This window comes from Diplotaxodon limnothrissa, linkage group LG7 (genome assembly GCF_057381915.1).
Source record: "Diplotaxodon limnothrissa isolate DT_005_m linkage group LG7, D_limnothrissa_male_GT1.1, whole genome shotgun sequence".
In the NCBI taxonomy this organism is placed as follows: domain Eukaryota; kingdom Metazoa; phylum Chordata; class Actinopteri; order Cichliformes; family Cichlidae; genus Diplotaxodon; species Diplotaxodon limnothrissa.
In genome coordinates, this window is record NC_140602.1 from 39633153 (window position 1) to 39647714 (window position 14562).

At 39.3% G+C, this 14562-nt stretch overlaps 1 protein-coding gene across 1 annotated transcript; it reads left to right on the forward strand.

The window, feature by feature from the left end:
- Positions 1 to 8021: 8021 nt before the first annotated feature.
- On the forward strand, positions 8022 to 10421 carry LOC146628753 (uncharacterized). Its single transcript, XM_085357078.1, has 8 exons — positions 8022 to 8525; positions 9156 to 9207; positions 9307 to 9384; positions 9603 to 9766; positions 9860 to 9979; positions 10056 to 10103; positions 10179 to 10269; positions 10378 to 10421. The coding sequence occupies exons 1-7, from the start codon at positions 8022 to 8024 to the stop codon at positions 10248 to 10250; spliced, it is 1038 nt and encodes a 345-aa protein (XP_085213204.1). The 3' UTR covers positions 10251 to 10269; positions 10378 to 10421.
- The last annotated feature ends 4141 nt before the right edge of the window (positions 10422 to 14562 follow it).

Below are 14562 nucleotides of genomic sequence, written 5' to 3' on the forward strand. Positions count from 1 at the left end.
TTTTAATTTTTAGTATCAATTTTTCAGTCTCAGTAGTGAAGCTTTTTGGTTCTTTTACATCATAAACTGTCAAAAATTCATTGTCAGATTTATGTTGCATAACCATGTTTGATCGCTGCGAGAGAAAAATTAATTAATGAATAAACAAGATATATATCATGCAATGTTCAACAGTCAACTTATTTACTCAGTTGTTGAGCAGCAGAAACTGGAGGAAATTCACTGAATTTCCCCAAGACACTTGGGCTTGCATCAAGGCATTACATTTTACCAATGGCATCTCTAATTACTTTTGCACTCTTCTCCTAAAGTGCTTTTGCCATATCTCATCTCTCATAAACTCCCAGATGCACAATAAAAAAAAAACTGTCAAAAATAATTCTCCAAAGCAATGTCATGTTGGAAGAGGCATTCAAGAGAAAGTCTGCCAAACTGACAAATGTTTAGCACACAGTGACAGCAAGAATTGTTATGGGCACACTCTGATGTAGACAATCTCTTACAAACAAACCAGTTCAGTCTTCATTTCCATTAAGTGGCACCAGATCATCAACCTTCTGTCATTTTCTCCTCTCACAGCCCACATGCAGATTTCAGTTTCACCAAGAGCATTCACGTTTCATGATTTTTATAGACAAAATAAATCACCTTCGTTTTAGGTTGTTTCTGTGATTCAGTATATAAACCAAAGTTATCTGATTTTTACGTTCTGGAGGGCGATAAATTCTTTCATGTGGAAAATAATGTAATGTGACAGGCTGAGTTTCTGCATACAGCCAAGTGGCTCCAAACTAGGTTGATAGAAACTCCCTATTTCCTCTCAATGATTTGTTGTTAACTGAACAACGAATAATTACATACTGTGAGAAAGCTACAGCTGTCTAAAATCAAAATTGTGGTTGCCAAACAGACAAATGTTCACATTCTTTTTTTTGACATAGCCAGAGATGTCAGAAGCAGAAGATAACTATGGAGATTTATTAAAGATTTGTAGCAAACCAACTGTGCTCTCATTTGCATCAAGTGGCACAGCGACTAATCTGCCAGCTCATCATCTTGCAGCCAAATTTCAGTTTGTCAGTCATAGAATTTAGCCACAGTAGCAACATTTGTATGATAGTTTAGTAAATGTTTATTAAATAAAAAAAAATCCTTTAAATTCAATTCAAAGTAAAATATTTAAAAAACAACTGCGCAATAGTTTGGTTGCTTCGTAAAAAAAAAAAAAAATACAACCAGAATATAATGATTGGCAAATGTCAAAATCATATTTTATTCACAATGGAACAAAGAAAGCATGTGCACACATCATGCAATTAATTTGCACAAATATCTATAATATGCAGCTCACCCATGGTGGTGACTCTCAAAGCAGAGCCAATGAGAACTGATAAGAGAAATGATAAGAAATCAAATCGATAAATTGTATTGATAATGCAGTCAGAATCACTGAATTCTTTTCATTTCCCATCCCTGCTGATAAAATGAGGATGCATCACTACCTTTGGAGGCAACTAGAAATCTGTAAAGGCACAATCAATGCTGAAAGGCAAACAGGTTGTCAGGGAAGTTCCTGCATATTTCAGCAAAACAAAGCTAAAACTTCATACTGCATCTACTAAAACAGATTAGCTTTAGTTGATAGTGATGTGCAATACCACTGATTTGCTTTCTGATCTGATACCAAGTAAAATTCAGGGTGGTATCAACGATACTGATCCGATACTCTGTACAAAAAATTAATGTTTCATTGTATTTCATAATACAATATATAATTGCATTATGTAATTGTAATAATAATATAGCTTCATAATGATTACAGGACATCAGACTACTTGTTCTTACTGCTTAACGATGCAGAATTATCATATAGAAATAAAAAACCTGAAGTTGTGCGTTATTTGAGCATGTTGCTGCCTGCAGCACTAAAGGACTCTGACAAACGTCTGTCTCGCCCTAGCAGCACCTGTCCCTCTCCTCCTCTTCAGTTCGCCTCAACATAAGCTCGTCATATTCTGTGATATGATTTACTCTGAGGTGTTTGACGAGGCTAGTGGTGTTGCCACAACACTGTCTTGCCACATGTATCACAAACCATGTCTTGGCTGTTTGTGAAGGTAAAATACGTCCACACATTACTCCGTTTACGCTCAGCCATTGTTGTGAGTGCGCACGCCAGGGGCTGCGACACATTTATACAGCCGTGTTTCGCATATGACTATGAAAGGCGTAAGAGGAAGTAGTTCCTTCCAATTTAGACAATCCGAATGATGTAGTTTCTTTCCACTGTGTTCCTGTTAATGAAAAACTACAAATTTACCCCAAAGTACTAAAATATCGATATTTTAATATGAGTGTCGATTCTAGAACATAAATTACTGGTATCGGAAGAATTGATATTTCAATATCGATCCGCACATCCCTATCAGTTGAAGACTCAATGTGCTGAATGTCATGTGCAGGCTGTGTGCAGGCAGGAGTGGTGGTATGAAGGACCCAAAGTGCAGACACTCGGAGACAAAAGGTGAACTTAAATACAGCTTTAATGCTGAACTCAAACAAGTTACAAAAGTGCGAATCCAAAATAGACAGACAGACAGACAGACAGACAGACAGACAGACCACACAGCAAGATGAGGGTAGATCGCAACACAGACACAGAGAAACACAGGGCTTAAATACACAGAGGGAGCATCAGGGAATGAGTAACAGGAGGGAAACACAGCTGGGGCAACTCAGGCCTAACGAGACAAAGGAAGCAAAACCAGACACATTAACATGAGACACGGACTTCCAAAGTAAAACAGGAAACATAACACAGAGACACAGACTTGAATGGGGATACAGGAGACAGGGGAGACAGCAACTATGGATCACAGACAGAAAACCACAACACTAAAACTCTACCAAACCCACACCAAAAACCTAAACTAAGAATAAACCTATAACCCATAAGGCAAAGCTAGAATATAATGAAATAAACAAAATCAAAGAACCAAAAACACAAAACACTGGGTCGACGACCCAGGCACCCTAACAGTGAATTGGCCTGCCTTTTGTCCATACTTTTCAATAATTAAAAGCATTTAGTACATTGTCAAATGAAAAACACAATGAAGAAGAGTCAGGACTGTGGAGCAGCTAGAATCCTACATCAGGCCAAAATGGGACAACATTCCTCTCCCAAAGGTTGAACAACAGGTTTCCTCAGTTCCTGCTTATTGATGGACTGTTGTAAAAAGGAAAAACAGTTGTTTAACTGTTTATTCATCATTATACTCACAATTTCTGGTTTAGGTTACAACGACAGCATAGTAACTTAACTAATCTTGACATGAGCCAAAGTGATGAACATCTGTGATTCACCAGTACCATATAATACATAACATATAACATAATGAGTTCCAGGTCAGCAAACATGCTTCTTCTGTTGGAATGGATCATGTGTAAAAGACTGCAAGGCAAAAATTACCATTTTTGCAGGATGTAAAAATTTATTTTCCTTCTTATTTGTCCCCACCATTTTATGAGAAGCTCATCTGGGGCCAGAGCTAACAATAAGACCATCCAGCAAAAGAACATTCCCTTGGTATGCTTCTACTTTCAAATTATTATTAAAAAACATTTGGCTTTTACTGTCCACAGCCAGAGAAAAATAGAGCAATTCATTTAACTGTCAGTCTGCCTTTATCATTATTATTTGTCTCCTACCATCCCTGGCTCCATTCATCCTTCCCTAAACCCCAACATTCACTACACCCATTCACTCATCCATCAATCAACAGACTTATCAGCCATTACATCTTTTTTTTTAATCACTAGGACTTTTTTTCCTACCAATTCTTCTCAGTCATGTAAGCCCACATTTGCATGTTTGCTCATCCCTTTTTTCATTCCCCAAACCTTGAATCTGTTAAATTTGTCTCCATATTCTCTATCTATTCATCGATTCTTTGTCCGATCTATTCATGTCCTTCTACTCTAAGGACCCTCCAGGCCGTCAGGATCCATTGCTATTTTCAAAAAAGAGAGCTGATTTCTTCTTTCCCGCTGCTTTGAGATTGACTGTGCAGTGAGTGAATGCTGCACAATCAAAGTGCATCATCTGGGCCACTTGTTCAGCAATCGAAAAGCTACACTTTCCATCATCAGCCTGATTCATAGGCAGGAAATGTCTTGTGGTTGCTTGCTCAGTGACTGTTTTTTTTTCTTCAAATGTGCATGTAAATGTGCATCTTTGCACATCTGTGTACATAGGAAAGTCTTGTTTTAGTCTCCTTTTACACATACTCTTTCCCTACTGTGACTAGTTATCACACGGCTTCATATGTGTTCACATACACACACTCAGACACAGACATACACACACTCAGACACAGACAGACACACTTAAAGGATATTACCCACAGGTGCAGAATCCCTTGCAGAGAGAAGCCATCATAAATCAGACATGATTGAGATGTAAAACCGATGTTCTCCTTCTTTTACAACCCCTAGTCATTCCAGCGCAATGTGGCCAAGTTTGTATGTTTTTCTAGGAGACTCGGGAGCTGTTAAAAAAGCCCTATGTGGAAAAAATCAGTAAAACTTTTTTTTTTTATGTACTCAAAGATTTGCATGATTGTCAGTGTACTATGGAAGTTTTATGTCAGTTAAATGATTCACAGCTCATAAGAGGCATTGTAGCAGTTATTTAATTTTACACAGAAACCTAATGTAAAAATATGCTGGCTGTGAAATCATCATCTTGCAAAAGCTAGTCATGCTGTAGGCTTTTATGTATTATCTCAGGTGTCGAGAATTTAGCTTTTTATATGTTTTTTTTTTTTTTAACTATTTTAATGGAAAATGTAGCTTAATATTAGCAGAATTTCATACTGGTCAAGTCATTCAGTGATCCGGTGTGGCTGGGGGCATTGTGGTCACTTAAACCAGGACAGAAAAGTTTCATCATGGAATGAAACTTGTACTAAGAACATGTTTGTATTGATTTGCTGTTATTCTCCTTTCTATGTTTAGTTATACCTATGAAATGCGAAAAGGGGCATAAATCAAGGTTAAAATCTTAAAGAAATAATGGTTTGTTTCTACTTTAACATGACATTACTGAAGCAAATGAAGTTCCAAAGATATGTCTAACTCATTTTACAATTGCACAAAATCATTTGTGAATTATTTTGCAACAATTATTTTGAAAAACCAAAACCACCAGTATATACTGAAAGATACTGACACTCTCAAATGTACTTATCTGTGAAGAAAGTCAGTATCTCAGAAAAGCAATCTGTGGAAGTAAAACTGTTACTATAGGAAAAATTTAAAAAATAAAAAAAAAGACAGTGCATAGACTACTGTTCTATCAAATCACATAGTCATTTTACCTTACTTGGATAATTTTACATACCTTCACTTAAAAAGTGTTTATTGGAAATAAAAAAGTAAAGAAAAGTAGAAAGTAGGGCCAGTAAGCATCTTAACAGAACAAAATGGTAGTAAGGATTATTAATGTCTAGTATAGTGTGCCCAGAGGAAGCACAGGTCACTGGGTGTGAGGGGGAGAGGAAAAAAGATGGAAAAGAAGACTAAGAAAGAAGTGAAAGAGTCATAGTTTAGTGTTGTCAAGGGAGAGACAAGTCTTTGTAGGTTTTTCTGTAGGACAGGAAAACTATTAATCTGTCAGGGCAGATGAAGGGTGTGGGGGAGTGCCCGGAAAGATGGAAGGAGCAGAAAGAATGTAGGGACAAAAAGAAAAAGAGATGGTCCCCACATAGAGAAGAGAGAAGGTAGGACAAGCTGCTGGATTGCAGGGCTGTGGGGAAGGGAAGGGGGTGGAGGAAAATTTATAAAATAGGTTCAGAGTGGGAATTATAGTAAGGAGAGAGAAAGAGAGGGAGAAATTAGAAAATATGTGTGATGAAGCAAGACCTCACTGACCAGAGTCAGGCTTGAACACCATCAATCTGCCCCAAAACGTCACCCCGAGGAGCAACAGATCACACAGAAGGACAAAAGATAGAGGAAATGGAAACAGATGGAAATAAGGGGGAGCTGAGATACAAGAGGGATGTAGAGTGCAAAGGAGTGGGTGAAGGTGAGACAACAAGAGGGAAGTTAAGTTTAAAGATTTGTTTTTTTCATCAAGACTTTGCAAACTGATAAATTTGTAGTCACATAAGGTTGACTGAGAGTAGACCAAATAATGTGCCCTCCACACAGATAACAAGAGGAAATGATTACCCATGCACAACAAAATGTGAAAATGTGTAGTGCATGGGGGCAGATATATTAGGAAATTTCTTAGCAGTGCTACTAGAGAAGCCCTCCTATGTTTACACTTTCTTTTGTTGTAAGGCACACTTGTATCAAGATGCAGTGCTTTCCAATGGACAGATAGTGTACAAGATGAACTCAGTGCGAAGAAAAAAACTGTGAAAAGTAGAAGTGGAGTTGTTAAGCACACTAATTAGATTAGAGGATGCATGGATCCTCTGCACAAAATCATCAGCGCTGTCACTTGGTGTTCATTCTCTCTGTGGTAGAGTATCACTTCCTGTCCCTGTTACAACACAGTGTTTTTGTGTAGCTTATCTGCATAGGAATTTAATTAAAAACTTTTAGATAACTTGTAATTTCACTGGGGGTAATCTTCACATGCTTCATCCGAAGCACAATCTCTGTGTATTCACTCGCTAATTTATAGTCTCAGTACTCACTCACTGGTTTCGCTAGCTTATATTAGCTAGCCGACTCGCTAGCAGCATGACCTCTTTATCTGTCCCTGCTGCACATTTTTTCTCTTTGTGTCAGATTGTCACGGTCTGCAGAGACAGGCCGTGCGGTGGTGTGTGTAATGGACCCAGGTGCGTACACAAGTGAGTAGACGGCAGTGAACTTAACAGAAAGCGAGCCTTTATTATGGCTGGAGACAAGGTGTACAAACAAAGTAGGGATAGCGTGACTAGACTATAGCTAAACTGGGAAAACTAATACTGTGACAAACTAAGAAAACTCAGAGACTAAGATGATCACTGAAAAGACTGACCGTGAAAACATGGAGGTGAGAACACAGACGACGCGACACCGCCTACATGAAACACAGAGACTAAATACACATGAGGGATGATCAGGGGAAGTGGCCACACATGGGAGCACAGCTGACACACATGAACCTAACGACAGGACAGGAGAGGTGAAACTAAATACACTGACATTGAATACAGACTTTCAAAGTAAAACAGGAAACATGGAGATTAGACATGACATGAACTAAACATAACCATGCAGACATGACTCATGACAGGTAGACGCACGAACCAGGGAGACGGAGTACAGGGGAAGCGACAGCATGAACTTGACAACACAAGACACACAGACATAAACACATGAAGGGCAAGGGAGGCTTAATACAAGGGTGATATAATTACAAATGAGCTGGAATAACTTAATGAACCTAAACAAACAATAACATCAAAATAGACTAAACACAAAGCACTGGGTCGCACGACCCAGGACCATGACACAGATGTTTAGTTACCTCTCAGCCTCCTTTAGCAGTAATGATACTTGTAGTAAATGTAGCCTATTTGCGGCTCTGGAGGCCAGATCACTGAATTGGAGACTCAGCTTTGCACCCTTGAAAAACCGGAGGTCACGTCAACCGGAGGTCACTAAAATCAATATTGAATAGGTGTGTAATAGTGTGTTGCCAAAACAATGTTGGTGTCACGGTTGTTATAGAGTGGACGCAGCCGCCCGTGTTGCAATATAAAGCCCAGGAAAGACACAGTCGGAACATGGAACTCACATTTTTCAGCCTTCACAAACAGGCGATTCTCCAATAGGCGCTGCAGTACGAGCCTCACATGCTCCACATATTCCGCCGGGCTCCGGGAAAACACAAGGATGTCGTCTAGGTAGACAAAGACACAGTGGTTAATGAGATCACCCAGCACATCATTAATCATAGCCTGGAAAACAGCAGGGGCATTGGTGAGCCCAAAAGGCATCACCAGTTATTCGAAATGCCCAAGGTCAGTATTGAACGCTGTCTTCCATACATCCCCTTCACGAATTCGCACCAGGTGGTAAGCATTGCCGAGGTCCAATTTGGAAAAAATTGTGGCGCCCTGGAGGAGCTCAAAGGTGGACGCCAGCAAGGGCAAGGGGTATTTGTTCTTAATCGTGATTTTATTCAAACCCCGGAAATCAATAAACGGCTGGAGCGTCTTGTCTTTCTTTGCCACAAAGAAAAACCCGCGCCCAAAGGTGAAGTGGAGGGTCGAATGATGCTGGCTGGCAAGGAGTCATTAATGTTCCATCGACTCCCGCTCGGGCTTGGAGATGTTATAAAGCCGACTGGTGGGCAAGGGAGCGCCGGGAATCAAATCAAAGCCACAGTCATACGGGCGATGGGTCGGAAGCGAGGAGGCTTTGTCTTTGCTAAAAACCTGGGCCAGGTCATGATACTCAGGCGGAACACCAGACAAATGAGGAGGTGCAACAGGCCTGAGACCGTCGCACCCAGAGTAGCGGAGCGTAAGCACAAAGCGTGACACTGACTGCTCCACCCTGAAATACGGCCCTTGGCCCAGTCGATCTGCGGATTACGTTGTGGCAGCCAGGGATAGCCCAACACAAGGGGAGCATCAGGAGATTTAAAAAGAAATAAACTGAGCTGCTCCGAGTGATTGCCAGAGAGGGTGAGTGTGATGGTTCGAGTGCAGTGAGTGACCGTAATCAGTGGGCTGCCGTCAAGAGCCGAAACCTGGAGAGGTTCGGGGAGAGGAACAACGGGTACGGCTAATTTGAGAAGGGTCTGGCTGCAGCCACTGTGGAGCTCCACAGTAACCGGATACACGTGACCTCCACACTAACCGGAAACACGTGACCTCCACAGTAACCGGAAACACGTGACCTCCACAGTAACCGGAAACACGTGACCTCCACAGTAGCCGTAAACACACATGGATACCGTGGAAGTCTTGCAAGTTGATCGCAAAGGTTGGGACAGAGTCTTTCTTAAATAAATTTGCCGTTAGTGATTTCATAATTCTAGGAATCGTCTAGTTTTCTTACAATGATCATGTTGCCACTTTTTTTGCGTTACAACAACATTCCTTCTTATTTTAATGTTTTTTCATCGTGCTCCATGGCAGAGAAACACACAGATCAATATCTCATTGTCGGCACTGGGTCAAGCTGTTGTAGGTAAGTACATGCATTGTCTCATGACCAGAACGCTACCATTGTTTACATGTTAGATTTGTTCCTATCTGTGTGTGTATATTCTTTTCTTTGTGTACCTAGCCCCACAGGTGTGCAATAAACCCAGAGAAATCACAGAAACGGTGTTGAACCCAGCACCTTCAATGTCTGGTGACACTGGTAAAATTTCTTAATTTGAATAGTGATTGTCATATATAGGTGAAATAATAATCTTGCATTCATTATCTTGTTGTAGTTGATGGCTCATAAACGAATTTGTTACATGCTGTTTCAAATGAATTTCCTTCTATAAATAGTGCTTATTTTTCTTGCATTTGTATGCATTTAATATGCATTCTATGTAGTGTTTTGTCTGAAACCTGTTAAAATCCCTATAGAACCTCAGGAAAGAGTTGACAACAAGAAAGCCAATAGAAGGTCAACAGATGCAACTTTTCCTGACCTGTGTGGACCACCGTGCGAAGCTCTGACAAAGCCTGAGAACATTTTGGCCAGCCGTTCATCATGGTGTTTTGTACCGCACCCTGGCCAACAACAGCTTGTATGTTAAAGTTTTCAGATGTCGCAAAGTGCAACTTTTAGTGCTTATCTGATTTTGTCATCCACAGTCTATGACACCATCTGTTTTTTTTAGCTCAACTATGTTCTGGACATCAGCAGACCCAAAGATGAGCTGATTGTTGAAACGTCTTCTGGATGCCTCACACGGGCAGATTTTTGGACACTGGGTTTAAACAAACAAATGGAATTGACTGTAAGTATTTTTTTTCCTATGAATATGAAATAATAAAGTGTACATTCATTTTTTTTCATGATTTTTTCTGTTTTAGATTGGAAATGGCTGTTTTGAGCTTATCACCAAAATTGTTCAGTCAAAGGTACTGTATGTTGTATATGATGATTGTCAAGCTTTAATTTAAAGAGTTGTTGTTTTAAATGTTTTTTTTTTTTACATTCTAGGGGATAAGCATTTACATAGAAAATCTGTATGTCACCCGGACTTGGCTTGCACCCTATGGCTGTGATCCATTGCAGTCCTTTCCTGTAAGTGTACCGTCCTTTAAAGAAACAAGCAAGTAATCAAAATGATTTTTTTTATAACTTTGGTGAGAGTTCATATACAGGATACTTAAAAATACAATTCTGTTTCAGACTGATGCTCAGAGGATGCACATCATAGTTCTCCCTCTCTGGACACCTAGTCATTTCCAGTTGTGTGTAAGTCTTGTTTTTTGACACATACAAACTATTAGAATTTTGCTATGTGTCTGAGATGTATTCAAGCTTTTATGACGCAGTTTCAAAAGTCTTTGATTGTGATCGCTTGCAATGACATTGTTTGCAGGTTTGAAGTCATGGCTAACTGTCTTTTAGGTACTGAAGCCACCTAAAAGAGAAATCCTCTTTCTTGACCCATTATACACCAAGGCAGGATTTGGTGGCCAACAATATGTTTCACTTTTGAGGTCACATTTTTATAAGCATTTTTGGTTTGTTCCGGAGTTTTCAGGAACCTGTTCAGTGTTCCAGGTTAAGTGCATCCCAGATCATGTTCTGCTGATCTTGAGTGTTCACACATACAGTACACTCACATGGTTTTTCTATAAACTATATCAGCAAGTTTCTGTGTGGAGTTTGCATGTTCTCCCCGTGTTTGCGTGGGTTCCCTCTGGGTACTCCGGCTTCCTCCCACCGTCCAAAGACATGCAGCTTGTGGGGATAGGTTAATTGGATAATCCAAATTCCTACTAGGTGTAACTGTGTGAATGAATGTGAGTGCGAATGGTTATCTGTCCCGGTGTGTTGGCCCTGCGACAGACTGGCGACCTGTCCAGTCTGTCGCCCTATGACAGCTGGGATAGGCTCATCTTCACATTATGATCATAAAAATTAGTTTATAAAATATGCCAACCTTAACTTAAAGCTGTAAATGCTTTATTTTGACCAACTGTGAGCATGTGACTGTACTTTTTCATTTTGTTATGCTGTTTTGTTGAGGTCGTGTTCCTAAGGCCTGTAGTTACAGTTGGTGCTATTAGCAATAAACATTTCACACCCATCATGATGACATCTGTTAACTTGTGAATGTAACTGTCTTTAAAAAAAAAAGGAATCTTGCAGTGAAGATCATTCCCGGGCAGTGGTCAGAAAAAAAGAGCTTTGACTTGAAGGTATGTGCTAGTTTAAGTGTATGGTGAATAATATGAATTACACTAGTCTTCTTTTAAGGGATTTTATTAACGAGCCTTTATTTTCAATGTAATACAGGGTTTTCCAAGCCAAGACTATGGAGTTGACTGTGGGATCTTCATGCTGATGGTAATTTTTCTCTTCTCTTCTTGAGATTCATACAGAAGCTAATTTAAGCTTCTAAAAAAATGACATTTTTATTTTTTCTTCCAAATAGTCTGCTCTGTACGTGGCACTGGATGCTTCATTTGACTATACTATAGTAAGTATTCTATTTACTTTCACAGCAATGGAGTCTTGAATCTTTTGAAAGTTGTTAAATATGTTTCATATTAATATTTTACAGTCAGACATGCCCTACTTGCGTAAATGGTGGTGCTTGCTGTTGATGGAGAACTTTGATCTCAGGAGGTATTTATATTTTGACTTCTGTTCTATGTTGTGTCAAAGTTTACACACCTTAACAATATCAACATTTTCTGTTAAGCTCTGGCAAGCTATTTGCACACTGGAGAGAGGAAGCCAAAGCTGTGCTTGAAGGACAACACGTGCCCATTTTCAGACTGAAAAAGCGCAAGTTCCAGGAAGTCAGTCAGGTCAGTATTCACTTTAAACAGTAGTATAATTACATGTTTAGTGACATTTGAATAACTGTTAAAAAACTGTTCTGCAACAGAGAAATAACTATGTTTTTATCCCCATTTGCCTGACACAGGAGCCAGCAGTTGTTGAAGATCTGCGTCCTGCTGTGCAGTGGGTTGTCCAAAATAAGGCACACGTAACAATGCCAAAATATCTGTCCTTAAATCAAGGGGACCAGCAGAGGGTCTTAAGAGACATGTCAGAGGAAGAAGACACTGGAGCAAGGGACTTGTTCCTCTTTGTTTTTCAGTTTGCAGAGGACATGGAGCTCTTTTTGAAAGCATGTGCTGATGAGCAGGGACTAAGGGTCAGTGCTATGTTTGACATGTAATGGACAAATGAAGGCACTGGCTGTTTGTTTGTTTGTTTAATATGTCGTTGTTGTTGTTTTTTGTTTTGTTTTTTTCATAGTACAAAATTCCAATTAAACTTATTTCAAAATGTTGTTCACTTGATTCTATGTCCATACTTATAATAAAGGATTACAGTGTAACAGCATTAAATGTAAATGTAACAGCATTTTTTTTTAACTTGTAATTTCAAAATAAAAAGCTTATTGTTGATATTAACAGTAAAGAATTGTAATCAATAATATTTTTATACATTTTAAACATTAACACTCTGGGCTCTATCCTGGCCATTTGTGGACACTTCACTTATTCTTTTTTTTGACTACTGCACTGCAGTGGACCAAAAGAATGACACGGGTTTGATCTTAAGGATCTAATAGTTGTGTGTGTTGTGCATGACATTGCCACACAAATATGTATTTGCAAGATAGAGTAGAATAAATTATGACGCATGAAATATTACATAGGCTGCAGTGAATTTCTGTTGATACAGACTATTGAGCTTTGAGTTTCCCAGTCAAACTTAGCTTTGAAGCACATGCTAAAAACACTTTTACTCTTGTACATTTCATAACAAGACATCATAGCCAAAATATTAACAAAATATATATTATTAAAAAATTCAAAGCTGCAGCACATACAGCAACAAACACCGTTAGTAAATGTGTCCTGGAGTTTAGTGCTGCTGCTGTAAGTAAGCCTAACAGCTTCCAGATCACTTATTTTTCTGGAAAGATGGTAGGAAGGGCATCACTGCTCATTTCTACAGTCTCCCAGATCTTGAAATACAATCGCTTTGTACCATGAAACCACTTCGCAGTACTAGGAGTCCACTAAAACATATAAAGAGAGTGATCCTGGAAGAAATGAGGCACACACTAGTGACCTCAACAATTGCAAGACACCCTTTTCCCCGATGCTCAGATGGGGAAAAAAAAGGAAGTTTCATGAAAACATTAGAATCAGAATCAGAAATCATTCTGATTCTGATTCTAAGAAATATACATTTTATAGCATTTTGTGAACATACACAAAAAGTGGCCATTTTTGGCAACAAACAAGCTGAGAGAGAGTTTTATATTTTTTGCTCTCCTTGAACAAAAATAATAGTGCATAATAATCAATGTTGATGTTAATCAATTAGATGTCCCACTACTATTAATAATACAGCAGTCGCTCGTTTATCGCTGGTGTTACGTTCTAAAAATAACCCGCGGTAGGTGAAATCCATGAAGTAGCCAACTTAATTTTTTTTACAATTATTATAGATGCTAAGACTGTAAAACCCCTCACTACATGCTTTATACACTTTTCTCAGACAGGCATGAACATTTTCACACTTTTCTCTTTTGTTTAAACACTCGAGTTCAAACCTTCGTAGAAAACGTAAGTCCAGTATTATGGAATGAAACCAAAAGGTGCATTTGAGGGTGCAAAACGTTTCGTCGGCATTGTTGTGTTTGTTTGGGAGAAAACTTACAAACATACAGTACAGCACTTCAGAATTACACTGCTAGCGATCGAAGATTTATGTAAATTCGACAAGCTAAACGCATTCTGTACTGTACAGCAGGAGTCCCCAACCTTTTTTGCACCACAGACCACTTTAATGTCAGACAATATTTTCAGGGAATGACCTTTAAGGTGTCGCGGATAAATACAACAAAAGAATAAAAAAAAGAAACTGTGGTATTTTGTAAATATAATAATAAACGTGACTTGAGCTGTGCGCCAACAACAATGACAGCGACATCCTCCTCTCTGCTTCTTAATGCTCTCTGGTCGCTATGGTAACGCGTAAATAGTTCTTTCAAAATAAGACACACAACTACAACCATACATTTCACACCGGAGGATCAACTGTCGCGGAACGGTACCAAAGGACTCACGGACCGGTACCGGTCCGTGGGCCTATTAGGGACCACTCCTGTACAGGAGACACTGGACTAGATTGATTGACAATGGTCTACAGCAATCAGAAAGCACAACACAATGTACTGTAAAAAAAAAAAAAAAAATCAGCGAAACAGCAAGTGTCGCGGAAGGTGCGCCGCGCCGCGAGGGACCACTGTACACTTTTGGCCACGAACAATTTAGGGGATGGTGAATTTTTTTGAACAAACCCAGAGTGTTAAAAACCCCCACTTAAAACCAT